Source organism: Astatotilapia calliptera, chromosome 4 (genome assembly GCF_964374335.1).
Source record: "Astatotilapia calliptera chromosome 4, fAstCal68.1, whole genome shotgun sequence".
NCBI lineage: Eukaryota > Metazoa > Chordata > Actinopteri > Cichliformes > Cichlidae > Astatotilapia > Astatotilapia calliptera.
The window spans coordinates 14,398,727-14,417,500 of NC_137425.1; the positions used below are offsets into that span (position 1 = coordinate 14,398,727).

Here is an 18,774-nt window from a genome sequence, read left to right on the forward strand (position 1 = left end):
TTCATAGTTTCCAAGAGTTTATTTTGATGTGAGAACAGGATCAAGAAAAATCTTCACATTTAAAAAATATGAACCATCAGATTTTTGCCATTGACAATTTGAAATGTAACAAATTGTTGCAAAAAAAAAAAAATGCTGCTTGCATGAACATAACGCACTACTTTTACATTCTGTTTGACCTTGAATTGTAAATTGGGAACAAAGAAAAAAATCTAAATTTTAAGTAATCAGAAAACTCTAATAAATAACCGTACTAAAGATGAATATAAATATATACACATATAATATACACAGGTGATTAGCCGTGTATTATGACATAAAATTATGCACTTACAGTTTAAAGAGCATCCTATTCTCATCAGGCAGATTGCGGTCGGCCTTTTGGCGTCATTATCGCGCGCAGTCGCAGGTCCTTTTTCCGCTGTAGTTCAGCGTGTGTCCCTGTCGGTCAGTTGACCTGTCATTTGTTTCGTCTTTGGGTCCCACCTGAGTGTCAGCATGTCCCGCTGTCTCGCGCTGGCTCGGTTCGCTTTCGGTTCCTCTCAGAGGGCCAGCTCGCGGCTGGTGTCATCTACACGCGGGCTGAGCAGCCGACCTGTCTCGCGCTCCTTGACTGGAGGTAAGCTGTGCTTATTAGCCAGCCAAGTTAGCCTAGCCGCCTAGCTGACAGCACCAAGATTTCAGTTAAATGTAAACTCTGCTTCGGCTAACCTTTGTGGCCATGTTTTATAAACTAACCTGCGGCTCACGTGTCTTACAGTAGAAACCGATTAACGGTTAAAAATGAATTTAAAGAGATTCGCTTATAAATTTTATTGCATGGTTACATCACACTAAACACAATAGATTTCATTTATCGTTTAATATCCCCCATCTTTGAGGAAAGCTTACAGAAGTACCATACCATAAACCCCTGAGAACCGAGGAAAAAAAGTGTCTTTCAGTTGAACCTTTTTGGTAATTTCCTGCCTCTTTGGAGCAAAAAGAGGCCACCCAAACAAATAAGATATAATTGAAAAGGCCAGGATGTTCTCAATTGAGAGGACACCAGGACTTAACGTTACTGTTACACAAACACTTAAAAACACAAAGGTGAGACCCTTATTTTTTTTTTGAAAGAAGGCTCATGCACACTGCTCAAACGAGTAAATCCATTTCACCTGCTTTGTTTCAAATCAAAGTGGCAGCAAGATGGAGCCCCCCTCTCCAAAATAAGCAATGGTTGTGCAGATGTTGACTACAGACCCTTGCTCGGAACTTACTTTTCTCTAGTTTTGCTTTTTGCTGGTGTCTTTGTGAGTCCTGGTAGCATGAGACGTCACCTACAGCCCAACTGCAAAAGCCCGATCCTCTCTATGCTTTAATCTGCTTCTCAGTACACCTGGATACAGGAGTCGAGCTACAGCATTTTGAACAAGCAAGAGATGTGAACGCAGAGCCTGACTAATGCCCAAATATAAGCTAGTGTGATAACTAAGCCTGGATGACACGAAGCCATGAATCACTTTCTTGAAGGTCTGTTTTGCTGTAGGCAGCATTCGGGCATTGTTTGGGTAAACTTGTGGCCTCAGAGGGTTAAGTAGATCCTGATTAGAGAGATGATGAGGGATCTAAAATGCCACTGCTTCCCTGTTAAATGGCCTCACCATCTTTACTTGTCATGCCATCAGGTTTGTCGGTTGGACAGCTGCAGAGGTGGAGCAGTCGCCCCAGGGTGTGGAGTTCGCAGCAGGCCTGCCTTGGCGTTAGCCCACAGTATTATTACAGCACCCAGGAAGCAGAGAAAGAGCCAGAGGAGGAGCCTCTGCACAATATCATCAGTGATACAGAGGCTGTGCAAGGTACTGGGACAGCTGCAGACATATTTCCTATGAAAGCTTGTTCTCAAATTCTGAATGTTGCTCTGCCTTTGATCTTTCAGGTAGTTTCCACAAACATGAGTTTCAGGCTGAAACCAAAAAGCTGCTGGATATTGTCGCCAGGTCCCTGTACTCAGAGAAAGAGGTGATGTAAAGTTGGACAAAAGCTACTATCATTACAGTTTACCTTCACTGCTCTCCTCTGACTGACTTGTCTTTCTTTCAGGTCTTTATCAGGGAGCTCATCTCTAACGGCAGCGACGCACTGGAAAAACTGCGCCACAAATTGATATCAGCAGGTGGTGAAACGGCTCCAATGGAGATCCACCTGCAGAGTGATGCAGCAAAGGGCACCTTCACCATTCAGGTACACCTGTTTACTGACTTTAGAAGTTTTGGACAAGTTTTAGAACAGGAAGAGTAACATTAGATCAGAAAGCGAGTCGTAATCCTAGCAGATCAGCTGAGCTCGGTGCCAGCAAAACACCAGCCGATGGCTCAGCTGTTACCTTTCCATGTATCCAGTCTTAACCAGGATAATTCTAAATTTGTTCAAGCTGCTTTGCAACCCATCTCCACCCCAGGTCCTCCTCTTTTCTTGCATTGTTACTTACTTAAATCAGTAGCATATCTCTGCTTTTTGTCCTGAGATCCATACAGCCAGCTATAAATAACTATAGCAGGTTGTTCCTAGTGCTTCTAGTGCACTTGAAGCCCTGAGATGGTTTACTGCCCCCTGCTGGTAAATGGGATACAACACACTAGGATAGCTTAACTCTTGAGTGACTGATTTCTATATTCAAACAGGACACAGGAATCGGCATGAACAAGGATGAGCTGGTGTCTAACCTGGGCACTATCGCCCGCTCTGGTTCTAAGGTGAGTGCTTCATTGTGACATTACTTATCTGATATAGCGCTCCTGTTTGGCTTTTAAAATGCAGCATCGTGTTTTCTGATGCTCACTCCTTCTGTCATTATTGTAACTTTCTCCCCACTGTAGGCGTTTTTGGACGCTCTTCAGAACCAGGCGGAGGCCAGCAGCACCATCATTGGTCAGTTTGGTGTTGGATTCTACTCCGCCTTCATGGTGTCCGACCGCGTGGACGTGTACACTCGCTCGTCTGAGCCCGATGCACCTGGATACAAGTGGTCCTCAGATGGGTGAGAGCAAAGAGTGGCTGTAGAGAGGTATCCTTGGTTTGAGAAGGGCTGCTGTGAATCAGAAGTGTAATCCTCAATATTTCACATGGTCTCCCTCAGCTCTGGGGTTTTTGAGATTGCTGAAGCCACCGGCGTTCAACAAGGAACAAAAATCGTGCTCCACCTGAAAGACGACTGCAAGGAGTTTTCCTCTGAGGACAGAGTTAAAGGTAAAAGTGCTGTCGCTGCTTTGGTAAATGTAGGACGGCTGCAGTGAGGAGACGTATTCATGCATCAGTACTTATTGTTTCTGTTTCAGAGGTTGTAACAAAGTACAGCAACTTTGTAAGCTTCCCCATCTTTCTGAATGGACGGAGGCTCAACACTCTGCAGGTGAGCTGCTGTTCTTCTGTTTTGGATGCAAAGGTTGTCACTGAATGGTCCAACCTCACAAAATAAATGGCACAATTGTACAGTACTGTGTAAAAGTCTTTAGCCGCCCCTGATTTCTTGATATTTTGCCTCCAAGGAGCCAAAGGTTTGCTCCTTGTGTTTGTCCTCGTACCTGACAATTTTAACCAGAATGTTTTTGTTTGTTTGCTTTTTAACCCTGACCTAGGAATTATTTATTAAAAGGCACTAACAAATAGTAAAACTATCGTTATTTCTTTATTTTATTTTACCTTAGTTTGTTGTACAAGTTCCAAAAAAACAATTCAGTTAGATTAAATGTTTTCAAAAGTGTAGTTTTTGCCGCTCAGCCCTGAAAGGCTCATGGGGTATTGTCATCACCCGACTGGGTGGACAGGCATGTGGTGTGGACACCTAAGTTTGTGAATTTAATAACTTGAGAAAGAGGTGACGTAGGAGCTTCAAATTGATACCATGGGGTGCATCTACTAAAATACCTGGACGAGTTCAAATCTTGGTGACCTCAACCTGAAAGTCACTGTAAGCTTTCCGAAAATCTGGTGTATGGGATAACTTAAGAACAAGACGACGTAGGATTTTGACATGAATACCATGGGTGTGTCTACTAGGAGGCTGAGGGGTAGCACTGTCAGTCATTAGTATTTATTTAGTTAAGTTGAATTTAACTGTAATAATCTTGGTGTCTGTTTATAACAGACGACTTGGCAAAGAACCCGTTTTATATTGTATTTTGTGGCATTTTGTTGCTAGCATAAAAATCCAAAGACAGCAGGCATAAAATAGTATTTTTGCACCAACAAGCTGATTCCCAAAGACCTCTCAGCCCAAATTTGATATACATCGTAGCTGTGTATGTTGTGCAGTTTCCTTAAAGAATTTTAGGCACCTGGGGAGGTGGGAGACAAAAGAAGAAGTATTAAAGAAATGTAATGATTTAACTGGGTTTTTTTTTTACCTTTATTTATACAAGTAGTTTCATTTAGACTCAGTGTCTCATTTACAAGAGAGCCCTGTTTCAGACAAACATATTAAAATTACGACAATGAAAATAATAATTTTTAATAATCGCTGTCTGTCTTCCTTCAGGCTTTGTGGATGATGGAGCCGAAGGAGATCAGTGACTGGCAGCACGAGGAGTTCTACCGCTACATCGCTCAGGCTTACGACAAGCCACGCTACACTCTGCACTACCGCGCCGACGCCCCGCTTAACATCAGGAGCATCTTTTATGTCCCCGAAGCGGTGCGGAGTATTTCGCAATGCAAACTTTACTTCAGTTGCTGTTTGGTTGCAAAGCTCTGTGAGAATCTTCATTTAGGAAACCGGCTGGTGTTCAGGTCCAGTACTGATAGATGACGTAAACTTTACAGCTTTATAAATTGTTCTTTAGCGACCTTTCAGCAGTGTTGAGTCGAGGAAGCTGGTTTCCTGTAACGTGTGTGACAAAAGAATGTATTTGCCAACAGAAGCCATCCATGTTCGATGTGAGCAGGGAGATGGGGTCCAGCGTGGCTCTGTACAGCAGGAAGGTCCTGATTCAGACCAAAGCTACTGACATTTTGCCCAAGTGGCTGCGCTTCCTTCGAGGTTTGTTCCTCCTCGAATGCTTCTAGCATGCTCTGTATTTTTTTCTTCACGCAACACTTTGCAGAATGTTTTTGTTTTGTTTTTAGGTGTGGTGGACAGCGAGGACATCCCTCTGAATCTGAGCAGAGAGCTGCTGCAGGAGAGCGCCCTCATCAGGTACACTAGCAGTAATGCAGCTGTTTTAGGAATAAGTTTGGTTTAATGAAGGAAACGTACTGTACTCCATATCTGTATTTTTATTGTGGAACTTACTCTCCATTAATCAAATAACAGTCCCTCATGTCTCAGGTCACATCTGCATACATTTGCATTTTAACGGGGCGATTGTGGCTCAAGAGTTGGGGGTTCGTCTTGTAATCGGAAGGTTGCCGGTTCGAGCCCCGGCTTGGACAGTCTCTGTCGTTGTGTCCTTGGGCAAGACACTTCACCTGTTGCCTACTGGTGGTGGTCAGAGGGCCCGGTGGCGCCAGTGTCCGGCAGCCTCGCCTCTGTCAGTGCGCCCCAGGTGGCTGTGGCTACAATGTAGCTTGTAAAGCGCTATACAAATACAAACCATTTACCATTTTAAAACGGTGTTTTAAAAAAAGGGACTGAATTATCTCCCAACACGGCTGTAACCACGCATCTCATTGACCGCTCACCTTCTTCTGGAAACCGCTCCACACAGAGTTTCGTGACCTCAGAGGAAACGACTATAGTTCGTTACAAAAAAATCTCCTCTAAAATATGCATGTGCAAAATCAAAGCCATGACGGTAACCTGTGCTTTGACTATGCATTAAAATAGACGTTTGACATCACTAGAGCATATCAGCGAGAAGACTGACCCCTTACACTAAAACCGTGCAGTCAATTTTTCCGTTCTTCGCTTGTTCTCCCCTCGATGTTTGCTCATTCCTCTACCGTCTCCTTTCTTTAGGAAGCTTCGTGATGTTCTGCAGCAGAGGGTGATCCGCTTCCTGCTGGACCAGAGCAAAAAGGAGCCAGAGAAGTACAGCAAGTTCTTTGAGGACTACGGCCTCTTCATGAGGGAAGGCATCGTCACCACACAGGAACAAGATGTCAAGGTTTGCACCAGAGCTTTGCATTGAAATGACACAGAACTTTAAAGGTTAGCAGAAACACTTTGAGTCTGAGTCATGCTCCGTGCCCTCGCTCTTTGTAGGAGGATATCGCAAAGCTGCTGAGATTCGAGTCGTCGGCTTTGCCGGCCGGCCAGCAGGCCAATCTGATGGAGTACGCGTCCCGCATGAAGGCAGGCACGCGTAACATCTACTACCTGTGTGCCCCCAACAGACATCTCGCAGAGCACTCCCCCTACTACGAAGCCATGAAGCAGAAGGACATGGAGGTAAGACTTGGACTCGAGTTAGCCAGCAGCCGGGTAACCCGAGCTGATCATTATCCTGATTAATCAACAACAGGTGCTGCTTAGAGCTTCACTATAACAAACTGCCGTGTCTCCATTTGCGTGCGTGCACGTATGCAGGTGCTCTTCTGCTACGAGCAGTTCGATGAGCTGACCCTGCTGCATCTCAGAGAGTTTGACAAGAAGAAGCTGATCTCAGTCGAGACCGACATCGTGGTCGATCACTACAAGGAGGAGAAGTATGAAGACAGCAAGCCAGGTGTGCCCGTCTTTCACAAGAGCCTCTCGCTGTTGCAGCTGTAGACTTGACTCCTGCTCATCGTCTTTTCTTCCTCGCAGCATCCGAGCGCCTGACGCAGGAGCAGGCTGACGACCTCATGGCCTGGATGAAGAACTCGCTTGGACCCCGTGTGACTAACATAAAGGTAAGAGAGGAACATTTGCATGCCTGAGATACCTGAAATGACTGTTTCTGAATTCGGCTGATGGGTTCTTGGAGGCTTGTTGGTCGTCTCTATCCGCACCTTCGATCGCTTTGTTTCCTTTCTTTTTTGTCCTTTTTCTTTCTGCACAGTTGTAGATTTGTAAAGTTTTGTGGGAAGAGCGTGAACTTTAGGTCCTGAAGGAGGGTATGATGGGAAAAGTTAAACACTCTAAAGTGCTGGTTAAATCAGATTGGGAGCTGTGGTGAATGATCGGCTGATTTCCTGTCACGGACTCAATTTTAACCGTCGTGTCGGTAAATAAAAACCAATGATGTGGAAGCTTGCTTCCTCTATGTGAACTAAGCAAAGTGTGACTAATTCTGACACAGTTAGGGCGACTCGGACCTTAGTTTTTACGTTCGTAAACAGATTACAAGCCAACATCTTCACAGAAGCTCCAAAGCTTCACGTCAGGAATTTCAGGATGAAATCGGCTTGAAAATGCGATTATTTGTGAGTTTGACTCAGTTTATAATGTGAATACATGAGAGACATCAAAGTTCAGCACAACCAGGCTTTCTTTGGCTCAACAAAACCTAAAACCCCAGGTGGAGAGAACGGGTATCACTACAGGAGTAATCAGCTTTCTGCTTCAGGCTCTGTATGAGGAGTTTTGTGGGTCATGGGACTCTTCTTTCACACAGTGATCAGTATGAGTAGCACCTGCTCTAATCACAGATGTTATCAGAGGGTGATAATGAAATGGTGATTAAAAATCTATAAGGAACATAAAACACACAAAAAGGACGAGACAGTCCGAGCAGAGGACAGAAGATCGTTAATCAGAGGGCCGCCCCTCGCTGAGCCCGTTTCTGCTGGAGGCTTCTTCCTGTTAAAAGGGAGTTTTCCTTCCCACTGTCGACAGAGTGCTTGCTCACAGGAACTCACCTGATTTTTGGGGTTTTCTCTGTAATTTTGCAGGGTGTTTAACCTTAACTGTTGTTGTGATTTGGTGCTATATGAATAAAACTTTAAGGGAAATGAACATTTACACATTTCCTGCATCATTAAATGGACATTCCAGTAACAATGGGCGTCACAGTTTGTCCTCGGTTTTGGTAACAATCATTTCATGTTAAGCACCTTTAGAAACAGATTTAAACGTCTCTTTGTTACCACCGTGTGCTGTAGTTAATTTTCTCCTCTGGCACTTTAGCTGACGCCTCGTCTGGACACCCACCCGGCCATGATCACAGTGCTGGAAATGGGCGCCGCACGCCACTTCCTCCGCACCCAGCAGCTGGCCCGCACTGCTGAGGAGAGAGCCCAAATACTGCAGCCCACACTGGAGATCAATGCAGGGTGTGTGTGTGGACAAATTGTACTGGGTGGAGAGTGGGAGAAAGTGGGTTTTTGTCCTCTTCTGACTGCGCTCTGCTTTCTCACAGACACGATCTGATCAAGAAGTTGTTCGCACTGAAGGACACAAACTCTGAGCTGGCTGGATTATTACTGGAGCAGGTACTGTGCTCAGTTATTTCATCTCTATTTGCTCTTTGCCCATTTTTTCCATTAATGATTTCTAAACCAAAAAAAACAAAAAACGCCATATCACAATTTTTAACACTTTCCTTATATTTAGAAGAACAAAAATGAAATGTCAAATGTGTTTTAATGAAAAAATAAAGGCTGCGTTGTAGTGCTGTCAGATACTGCAAATTTTGGTAAATACAGGGCTAATATTGCCAATACCGATACAATAAGCATGTTATTATCAGTGTAAAACGTTGCCCAGCCTTTCTCTGCAGGCAGGATGCCATTAGCTTGTTCACTGGAGAGATTTTATGGTAATTTGTTTTAACTGGTAGCAGTGCAGCTTCTATAGTTTTACTTTTATTTTTTCCAGATCTATGACAATGCCATGATCGCAGCCGGCTTGAACGATGATCCTCGACCGATGATTTCCCGCCTCAACGACCTCCTGACCAAAGCTTTAGAGAAGCACTGAGAGCGGCCCGCAGACACACTCTGCTTTGGTGAAAGCGGCCTGTAGACTGGAGCATTCGCAGCAGCTCAATGGTCGATAAAGCCAGAGAACTAGACTTGATAAAGAATACGCCACCTCTTTTCCCCTCTCAAGACTTTCATTTCCACCGGTGCAGCAGGCGTGAAGGCTGAAACAGGAACTGCCTGAAGATTCTCCATAAACACTTCAGTGTCTCTGCGCTTTGTGTTCTTTGGTCCTGCCATTAACAGGACATGAAGGTCATGGTTGCACCGGTCTGTTGTTACAGTGTGACTTTGCCATTACACTCACTCTTAGTGTACTTTCAGTTAACAGCCAGGCTCATTCTTAATCACATCATGAATACTCCAGGCTTCTCAGTGAGCGCTGAACTTCTGATGTGCTGCTGCCAGCTGGACTCATCTTAAATATCTGATATTTTTCCAAGTTTGGATTTATAAGCTTTATTGGTCTTCCTTTTGGAAATGTGCCACTTCTAAGTTTCCAGATAATCTGGTTTTTCAGAGGTACAAATTGTGCAGAAAAACGTTGTCCAGCTCAACCACAAGGACACTTAAGAGTAAATCTTCACCTCTCAGCACATTTGAAATTCAGCCTGGTAGTTTGTAATCTTTCGCTGTTCTCACTTTTTTTTGCTTGAACCATTTTTCTTACGCTCGTTAGTTTTGCGGTGTTAAAATGTTTCTGAGCAGCGGTTTGCGCTCGTACTCTGAGACTCTGCTGCATTCAGGAAGCGGTAAACGTCATTTCAGATAGTGTGAGGATTTATGGAGTCTTGTCAGCAAATAAACACTGATTCAACATAATGCCCGGTTAAAGAAATGAAGCTGTAATCTGGAACTTCTTTAAAATACAATTTTACTGCATTTCAAAGTAACATCTCTGCTGTGAGAGAGAAAATAAGATGAACCTCAGTTTTAAGACTTCATCCTTCCGTGTGCAGTCTGTCTGCACGGCTGTGTGACCGCACAAGTTCAAGTGGTTCTCAGGAGTTTCTCTGTCCACCGTTATCAGCACTGTCAGTCCATTTCAACCACATCTGGGCACTTTGACCCATCAGAACTCCCGCCCAGGCTTCCTCTTCTTTTGTGAGCCGTCATCGCGGTCTCACCTCCAGACTGTCCGAGAGCATCGAATCCCAGAGGAGCGTCAGGAGAGCTTATCTATGTTTTCTAAGAAGCGTTGGGCCCACCATTCATCCAAATCTATGGGCACAAAGTCTGAGAAGAAAACAGAAATTAAACCATTAGATACATCTTTGTCCATGGCGTGGATGGTTGAGAATAAATGTCAAAAGGATGAAAAATAAAGAACCACTAAATATTACGCTTTTCTCTTCATCTATAAAATTTTCCTTACCACCTATTCAATACACTACTCCACTGCTGCATTTAGCCCAGTGGTAAAAGGTAATCCACTCAACCTGTGAGCTAAACCATCACAAACTGCAACAACAGCATTTTAAATGAGTCTTCGGTGCCCTCTTGTGGTCACAAGGAGGAACTGCGACGGTGTAGTAAATTCAAAGTAAACGCATTTTTAAATCTCATTTAAAAATAAAAGAAATGAGAAACGTAAAAACTTCAAAAATAAATACTAGCATCTTTTACATCAAGCTGTCTTACATAATGCTACGATATATATTTAACACTGCCGACTTTTATCAGTTACGTCTGCCTGCTGGAATCTAAAGTGATCATCGCCCTCCGGTGGTCATAAGGCGGAACTGCAACAGCTCAGTCACACCACCACATTAAAAGTTAGAGAACCAACGAGTTGTATTTAATGTATTTTTATTTGACTCATCTTATTCATGAGTTTTGGATTTTTGTTCTGGGCTAGAGGTCTTAGTATTATTATGATCACTGTTACATTTAAAAAACCTACAAATACCATGAAAACGTGTGTGAGCTTTGCCTATGCATTGCTATAATAAAATTTTAGAATGAGTCAACAGATTTGACCCGTGACTTTGGGCTATGCTATTTGGCTGTTATAAACCAGTGCGACCTTCTGCACAGGTTGCAACAGTTACAGGCCTGTGAGCTGCAGCTAGATGAAATATGATTGTTACACTTGCACTAAATAAATAAAATCTCAGGACTTTTTGTCACAGTGCGTAAAAAACACAGACTTGGGGTCTGAAGATAACACAAAAAGGAAAAACAGTAGCTATACTCACCGTCCATGTGTGGGCTGGGAGTGGCCTCTTTATAATGCACTACTTTCTGTGCAGCCTGGCCCACCTCCTGCTGTAGCACCTCCTGCCAGGCTGAAAACACAAGACTTCGGTCAGTAAAGCCACCATGAACACCAAAATGTCCTCTGTCCAGTCCTACACTCCAGGGCCACACCCACAGTGCCTAACAAGTAAAGTCCAGCAACTGTTTCAGAGGCATACCTCTGACCAATGTTTGTGTTCCAAACAGTGAAGCACGTGGTCACAAACTGTGTGTGTGGTTGTACACTACGATTGAGTTCAACTTTGGCAGCTGTCTCCAGGTCACGACTTTGAGGAGCCCCCAGTGGATACGTTTGATTATACAATTTGTATTTCAGTGAACAGAAAAGAACCAATCCAACCTGAACAGAAAGGCGGTGTCAGGCCTACTTTGTGCCCTTGTCCAGTCAGTGCCAAGGTTACTCAAGTCGTTTATGAGCTGCTGTGACTGAGCTTCAATGCCAACAACAGGACACACAGTGTAAGAACCACTGAGCCAAGTGGGGGATCTCCTGGAGACCTGCTGGGTTTGTGAATGTTAAAAAGAAGCCCAAACTTCAAATCCGGGTCACCAGACCCAACAATCCTGTCAGAACGCTTTGGTGCTCTTCTTTAAAGTGATGCCTAGATTTAAACCCCAAGCCTGAAATGTCATTTCTTTCAGCACATGTGCCAGCGTGGGTCAAGAGGAGATCGATGTGGGCGTGAGAGCATTTTTCTGCTCAGTGCCTATCAGTGTCAGAGCAGCTGTGTGGGTGAGGCCTTGGAGGGAAGAAGGGGCTGGTTAGCATCTTGATAGTAAAACAATGTCATTCACAAAACAGCAAGTGAGGAATGGGTGTAACGGTCTCTCACTTTCTTACCCTCAGAGACAAACTTGACATTTTCTTCATGTGACGGGGTGAAACTCTCTTCGTGATGATTGTGTGCAGGCAGAGCTGGAGCAGGGTGATGGTATTTCTTACCATTCGGACGGTTGAAAACGATCTTTGGAGCGGGAAGTCTGAAAGGGGGACAAGAGAAGTACTGTGTTGATTTCTGCAAGAAAGAAAGTGCTCATTATCATTCCCAAGCAGGAACTTTAAGTGATATCCTATATCCAAGAAAGGCTGGTTAAGCAGGAGTAAGAAGTTACAACAGCTGAATGAGGGACCTTGTGATCCAAGGTCACACACACATGAACAGGGCCAGTCTGCCTGGCTGGTTCAAACCAAAAATCATGAAAACCCAACAGAGTAGGCAGGCCAAGCTCAGAGAAAATCAGAGCGGAGTTTTATTCAATCACCAAGGCATCAGCTGATGAACAATTGCTGCGGTCTCTAGCTGATGACGTCCACAGCTGCTAGGACACAGTCATTCACAATCACAACCAAAAGTATCTGTAATGTCCTGAGACTATAATGCAATCATTTCTTTACAATTGTCTCCTTTCACGACCTGTGCACCTACCCAGGCATATTCCAGGACGTTTGTTTGTGCTTGAAGTCACTGATTTTGCTGTCCAGCTGCTGTGTGGGCCCTGGAGAGCAAGACAAAGAGGATAAAACAACTTGTTATCAGCAGTCCGGAGAGGTGAAAGTGGGTTTTCCGGTGTGCCGTGCTTCATAGTTTAGCCCCACAGTCTCACCTGTGCGTCGCTGCGTGACCAGTTTGCTGGGACCTCTTGTAATTGTGTACATCATGCGCGGGCGGCTTCACCTGTGATCCCCGAGTTCGACACTTTGAAGTGTGAAGCGAAGCACGTACATCCAAGAAGCTCTTCTGATGTGAGAAGCTGATCAATCCACTGAGCTGGGGCACGAGAGTGTGCAAACTGTTCGGTAACCTCGTGAAGCAGAGCAGTGCGCCACGCGTAAAAAACACAACAACCCCAAAAACTAGCGACCAGTGCACAGTCAGAGTCCCGTCTCTCCGTGTGCCCCGATCACTCACAAAATGTAAGTCACTTTGGTGCTAAGGTGTCCTGGCCGGCCACAATGTCACATAACCTGAAACAGCGGCAGTCATTCGTAAGACACGAGACGCACACGGTCACCGTCTCGACGTGCCTACACGCCTCCTTTGGCGCTTTAAAGCGACAGCGTCCCCCGAGTGTGAAGTGAGACTTGCAGAGGTGTAATGAAGCTTGTTTCACTAATTTGCCTCAGGTGAGAGCGAAAAGGCAGGATGATTTCACGTTATCGCGATGATTCGGCCTCACTGTGACGAATAAGACACTAAAATCGGGTCAGATGAGTGACGTGTATGTGCTTCAACAAGCAGCAAATGCGCCAACGATGTCTGTGTTTACAGTACACACAGGTGAGCACAGGTGCACCAACAGTAACACATCTGTGGGAGTTCTCCCCCAGTTCAATTCTGAGGCTTAAAAAGTTAATTTTGTGCGTTGGTCTGATATTGTTTGCAGCATTTCGCACCATTAGTGCGTCAATTCATGATTGAAATATATTTATTTGCGTCCTGGTTCTCAGTCAGAGTGTAACCAGGTCGATCCCAAGCCCGGGCGGGAGTTCTCGATACCAAGGCCCCTTTTTGTTTCTTCTGTAACCTTTTAAGGGGAAAAAACTTCCAAATCTTTCGATGTCTGTATCTCAGATGTGTTGCAGTTAAAGACAAAACAAATACTGCTGTTTTTGATATATATATATTTTTACTTATCTTTACACGAGTACAACTCAAGTGTTCATTAAGAAAGTAAGAAAGCAAACTTTGACCCTGTAAATGAAACTATTAGCAGCAGTTGGACACAGAAACACACCTGAAACATCAGAGGAATAAATATGAGTTACAGTAATGAATGAGATGTTCTGCGTGTGTCACCTCGCATGATTCATGACCCACTTTTTCTCAGATTAAACAAAACCCTCTTTTATTGACACACGCATTAAAACAATATAGAAATATTTGAGTTGGTGCTTCTGCTTGCACTTTTGAATTGTACAATTAACCCATATTATCACTGTCTTACATGCAGCACAGTTTCTTGTGTTTTTGTGCAGCTGCAGGATTAAATAAACATCACATAGCAGTGACATGAGATCTTTTACCATTATGACAATGTCATCATGACAAGCAGTAAATATGATGCCTAAATGTTATGTAACCACTATATACATACATTGTTGTCTCTTTAAAGGTGCAGTAAAACCTGTGGAAGATCAGCAGCACAGCAGGTAGAGAAAATGCTTATCCCTGGTTCAGGTGAGGTGGAGGTGTTACTGCCGGCAGTAGAATAAAGGTGACAAGTCTGCACATGTTCCTTCATGGTGTAGCATGTTTGTATAGCCTGTGTGCCAGCTACAGGTAACTAGAAGAAGAGTCAGATTTTACTGGAAGTTTTCAAAAGGTGGTCTTGAGCAATAGTTCTTTGGGCTTTCTGAAGGTCTTTCAAAGTTTTTGTTTGGACTTTGGCTGCTTTTTCACTCATTTTCAGTCCAGTCCTTGTACCTGATCATTTTCAGGGGAATAATTTCGGTTTGTTTGTTTTTGTTAAGGGACTTAACACTTGACCTATGAATAATTCCTATTGTATGTGTCTACACATAACAGACAACTTTGCAAAGAACCCATTTGAAATTGTGTGTTTAGGCACTTTCTTTCTAGCAGATATAAAAAAGTATTTTTGCACCAACAAGGTGATTCCCAAACAGCCAAAAACGGAAAAATCCCAGCATGGTGTGCAGCCGGTCCTTACAGCATTTGAGGAAGCTGGACAAGTGCAGGATAAAAGAAGATGTAGTAGTTTCTAAAAACTATATATATCTACAGCATCTGCAGATATATATATGAGCAGGAACAGTACATGAACAGTATGTGAAAGTCATCTTCTTAAGACATAGGAAAGAAAATTCAGGTTTGATACAGAACTTGAGAGATGCATCTGAACCTTCAGTTGAGCCGTCTGCTGTTCACTGAACGCTCATCACAAATGGTCTCGGTGGAAGGACGGCGGTCACGGAGCCATTTGTAAGGAAGGGAAAAGAGGAGAAAAGGCGGAGGTATGCTGAACTACACAAGAACTGGACTGAATGATGTGGACAGCATGACAATGATCCAACACACTCCCAATGCAGTAAAAACAACATGGATAACATACAATAGGAAACTATCAATCATGGATCGGCCTCTGCAGAGCTCGAGCCTCAACTTTACTGAAGCGTCTTGACACAAAAGGCAGAAACATCCAAAGAAGAGCTTTGAATGTCCTTCAAGAAGCCTGGGAACTACTCCTGAAGATTACTCAAAGATATATAAAGAAACAAGTGTTAGCTCAAGACTTTTGCACAACACTGTAAACCGGTGTATTTCTGTGGAACTGGTTGCCATCACAGAATTAGCTAGCACCAAACTTCTAGCTTTATTCCATTTTATAATTTATCTTTCAGTATTATCAACACTCTCACTTTATTATATACGATTTTTAGGATTATTAAAAGGAAAAATGACGTGTGTTGCTATTCTTTAAAAATAATCTGCACTGGTTATGAATCTGACTGATCGCCACCTAAAAGTCAGCTCCTTGTGAGGCGCTGCAGCACTTCAGTCGTGACCACTCGTTCTTGTGCCTCTTTGATTTCACTACACACCACGCACGCTCATCATTTTTGCAGCACCGAGCAGGTTTTGAGCTGTGACTGTTCCCATCCCAGGCTGACACTGTTCACTCTGAGGTGTACTGTAATGTCCTGAGATTTCTGAGGGAATTCAAGTTGAAGGGTCACCATTTTGACACAGAGGAGATTTATGGAAGAGCAAGAGGACTTCCTAAGGAGGCTGCCTTGAAGGGGAGATTAACCACTTTAAATCGGGTATGGTTTTTATTTACTTGTACGCAGGAGTAGAAATGAATGATTGCACTTCTTAATTATACCCTTTGTCAAACCAACGAGTTTCTAAGATCTAATTTGGTTATATTGAGAACCTGTAAGTCTGGAAGATTTCTGTGTGTGTGGCTGTGTGGTATCGCTCAATAATGAGGATCACAGTCCTCCAGCAGACTGTCAGTCATGTAGCTGATCTTCAGCAGGTTTTGGTAGTACTCCTTCTCCACAGCAGTGTTAACAGTCCAGCCCACCACCTCCACTCCTCGCTCTGCCCAATACTGAACATAGTCCCTGATTGAAAGGAAAGAGAACAAACTCAATTGTGCAATTCTCACGCAGCAAAAATATTTCAAAAATCGAGAGGTGGCTCGAGACTTTTGCACAGTACTTTTAAACACTAAATATGAAGTTAATCATTTATGAGTAACAGATGAATCAAAACCACCTTCCTGTTGGTCACCGTTGGTCTGCAACAACACAGTCTACGGCAAAATAAACTACCTGTCAACTCTCAATTACCGTGAGATGAAGTCTTTCTGCACAAGAATGGCAGAGATCCCACAAAGTTTCCACAGTACGCGATGGTGGGCCCAGTCCAACAAGACGTCCAGAACACCGGTCCACAACTGGCTCCACGTCGACAGAGAACGAGGCGTGCCGTCTCCAAAACGGCTCAGTCTCCAGGGCCGGTGGGTGAGAGCTGTGATCACGTGGGGGTCAGTCTGACGCATCTGCGGACCAGAAGAGGACAAAGGTCAACACAGTGCAGGTTTTAGTAGTTAGTAGAGCCTTTTATTTCGTTTAAACAAAAACAGTGGATTGAATTCAATCTGTACCGGTGGTGAGCAAGAAAGTCTTGGGTGATAAATCTCAGCAGGGCCCATCACTGCCACACAAAATGACATCACTGCCTCCATAAAACAGAGGCTGATTACGAGAAGCTGAAATCACTCACAGAATTCCTCCTCCTAAACATTATCCTAAACCGTTATGATTGGAGTTGTTTTTGACTGATTTTCATGATTAGTGTAATTCAGGAGTTTTTGAATTACCTTGTAGATGACTTTGGGTTCAAAGGAGGAAACGACGCTGGAGTTGTAAAGCACCGGGAACTTCTTAAACATGTTATGAAGCACTGATACAGCCTGTAAAGCAGGGGAATGAACAACACAAGTACTATAACTGTGCGGTAACGTCAGTCTCTTTCTTTTTTTATTACAATCATTGCATTAGTTCAGCTAGCGTGTAGTTTTTCTCTTTTCTTCGAGAGCCTTGTATGTATGTTGAGTAATGTATCCATAAGCCTGTTAGGTTAGCGCTTAGTGTATGTAGTACCATATCAGGTTGACCTTTGACATCAAAGAAGATGGTCAGCTGGTGCCTGATGCATTCCTCCACAGCTTCCTGCAGAGTTGGAACCTTCTCTACATTAAATCTGTCCCTGCAAATTAAAAGAAACCATTGGAAAACTGACATAACTCCCTGTTCTTACTGGTTACTGGTCTATGAACTACATCTGTGTAAAGCTGGTGGTCAGAAGTTTGCATCAACTCATTTATGCTTACAATGAGCATAAATGTCTCATTGTAAGCATAAATATATGATTTCTTTGAGCTGTTCTTTTTCCAGGATGATTTCACATTACACATCTTTAATGACTTTGAAAGCAAGAAGTGGGTGCACAAGTTTGAATTTATTTTGGATTTTCTCTAATCCACACACGGTCAAAAGTATAGATACACACCCACTAATATTTGGTTAAATGCTCGCAGTAAGTTGCACCTCAAACAGATGCCTTTGGTAGCCATAAACAAGTTTCTTGCTTCTAACTCAAACTGGATATTTGACCACTCCTCTTGACTGAACTGACAATCTACAAGTATAACTGGCAGCAAAAGAGCCCCAGAGCTTGATGCTACCACCACCATGCCTGAAATTTGGTATAGTGTTCTCAGGTTTGCAACCACAAGATATTTGACTCATCCGTGTGGAAAGACGCGAGAATAAAGGTGTCATTTTTGGAGCATGATGAGTGTATGTAAGGTTTTTGACCACAACTGTGTACATTCTATTAGTTTTATTCTACGTCTATGAAAAGAGATGCACTATTAAATCATTTTGTTGAAAAATACACATATAGACAAAAATAAGGAGGAAAAAAAGACAAAAAGAGAACCAAAGTTTCTGCATTTCTAAAACTGTGAACTTTTGGTGAAACACACTTCTAAGACTCCACATTGAGCAGCTTATTGTTCACAAACACTTTCCCCTTTTTAATTAGCCTAAACACGCTTGAATCACTGATCAATAGGCAGCCTACTTCATCCTGTGGTGAGCAGCAGCATTGAGTCTCCTGAGCTGAACAAACTGAAGTTTGCTGATTGGTCCAGACCCATTGGTGGTTCGGTCCACGGTCTCATCGTGCATCAGGACTGGGACTCCGTCGGCTGTGAAACTCAGGTCCAGTTCCACTCCGGTGGCCCCGTTCCTACTAGCCTAGAGCAGATGTAATGGGACAGACTGATACAGTGTGAACCAATGTATGATTATATACATGGATGGATGAATTCTGCTGTCCAGAAGACAGATAAGATTTTATCTTTGCTTCATACTCATAAAAAGCTGAAAACCAGCCTGTTGAAATAAAAGAAGCATTTCATCCAGAGGTTTAGGCATCTGGATAGATGCTAGGAAGAGAAGGCATTGTGAGATGGAGAGCAGATCTTCATCATAAAGATGGCATCAGATTATAAACGGCACAGGAGCAGAATCAGGTGCAAGATGAGTCTGACCTACTTCCACTTATTTCTAACCCCCCCCCCCAAAAGCAGGTGAAAAACACCAAGAAAACCTGCTTTTACTGCAAAAGTAACAGCGACAGCATGTCTCAG

The 18,774-nt window shown here is 43.5% G+C and overlaps 3 protein-coding genes across 3 annotated transcripts in view; 1 reads left to right on the top strand and 2 right to left on the bottom strand.

The window, feature by feature from the left end:
• The first annotated feature begins 397 nt into the window (after window positions 1-397).
• On the top strand, window positions 398-10,165 carry trap1 (TNF receptor-associated protein 1). Its single transcript, XM_026164964.2, has 18 exons — window positions 398-619; window positions 1,671-1,841; window positions 1,922-2,004; window positions 2,086-2,226; window positions 2,667-2,738; window positions 2,862-3,022; window positions 3,122-3,231; window positions 3,321-3,394; window positions 4,520-4,675; window positions 4,900-5,020; window positions 5,107-5,176; window positions 5,939-6,086; window positions 6,185-6,370; window positions 6,509-6,647; window positions 6,728-6,813; window positions 8,030-8,175; window positions 8,262-8,334; window positions 8,720-10,165. Exons 1-18 carry the CDS (start codon window positions 499-501, stop codon window positions 8,819-8,821), a joined length of 2,160 nt encoding a protein of 719 aa, XP_026020749.2. The 5' UTR covers window positions 398-498; the 3' UTR covers window positions 8,822-10,165.
• On the bottom strand, window positions 9,684-13,218 carry LOC113020752 (MAPK regulated corepressor interacting protein 2-like). Its single transcript, XM_026164965.2, has 5 exons — window positions 12,688-13,218; window positions 12,510-12,579; window positions 11,924-12,063; window positions 11,022-11,111; window positions 9,684-10,059 (listed from the first exon to the last, which is right to left on the bottom strand). Exons 1-5 carry the CDS (start codon window positions 12,740-12,742, stop codon window positions 9,989-9,991), a joined length of 426 nt encoding a protein of 141 aa, XP_026020750.2. The 5' UTR covers window positions 12,743-13,218; the 3' UTR covers window positions 9,684-9,988.
• A 472-nt stretch (window positions 13,219-13,690) lies between these two features.
• LOC113020754 (glycerophosphodiester phosphodiesterase 1-like) overlaps window positions 13,691-18,774 on the bottom strand; it is a 5,686-nt gene continuing 602 nt past the window's right edge. The window contains exons 2-6 of the mRNA XM_026164968.2: window positions 18,204-18,379; window positions 17,219-17,324; window positions 16,936-17,028; window positions 16,403-16,614; window positions 13,691-16,174 (exon numbers count right to left, since the gene is read on the bottom strand). Coding sequence (XP_026020753.1) covers window positions 16,027-16,174; window positions 16,403-16,614; window positions 16,936-17,028; window positions 17,219-17,324; window positions 18,204-18,379 — 735 coding nt within the window. The 3' untranslated portion in view covers window positions 13,691-16,026. The remainder of the gene's footprint in view (window positions 16,175-16,402; window positions 16,615-16,935; window positions 17,029-17,218; window positions 17,325-18,203; window positions 18,380-18,774) is intronic.

What these genes read in the sequence shown, in the direction of transcription:
- trap1 (XM_026164964.2), top strand. Translation starts at nt 499, where the DNA reads ATGTCCCGCTGTCTCGCGCTGGCTCGGTTCGCTTTCGGTTCCTCTCAG. An exon ending in TGATACAGAGGCTGTGCAAG is followed by an intron (nt 1,842 to 1,921) that starts GTACTGGGACAG and finishes TTGATCTTTCAG; the next exon opens with GTAGTTTCCACAAACATGAG. An exon ending in GGAGGCTCAACACTCTGCAG is followed by an intron (nt 3,395 to 4,519) that starts GTGAGCTGCTGT and finishes GTCTTCCTTCAG; the next exon opens with GCTTTGTGGATGATGGAGCC.
- LOC113020752 (XM_026164965.2), bottom strand. Translation starts at nt 12,742, where the DNA reads ATGATGTACACAATTACAAGAGGTCCCAGCAAACTGGTCACGCAGCGA. An exon ending in TGTCAAGTTTGTCTCTGAGG is followed by an intron (nt 11,112 to 11,923) that starts GTAAGAAAGTGA and finishes TTGTGTTTTCAG; the next exon opens with CCTGGCAGGAGGTGCTACAG. An exon ending in TCCCAGCCCACACATGGACG is followed by an intron (nt 10,060 to 11,021) that starts GTGAGTATAGCT and finishes TTTTCTTCTCAG; the next exon opens with ACTTTGTGCCCATAGATTTG.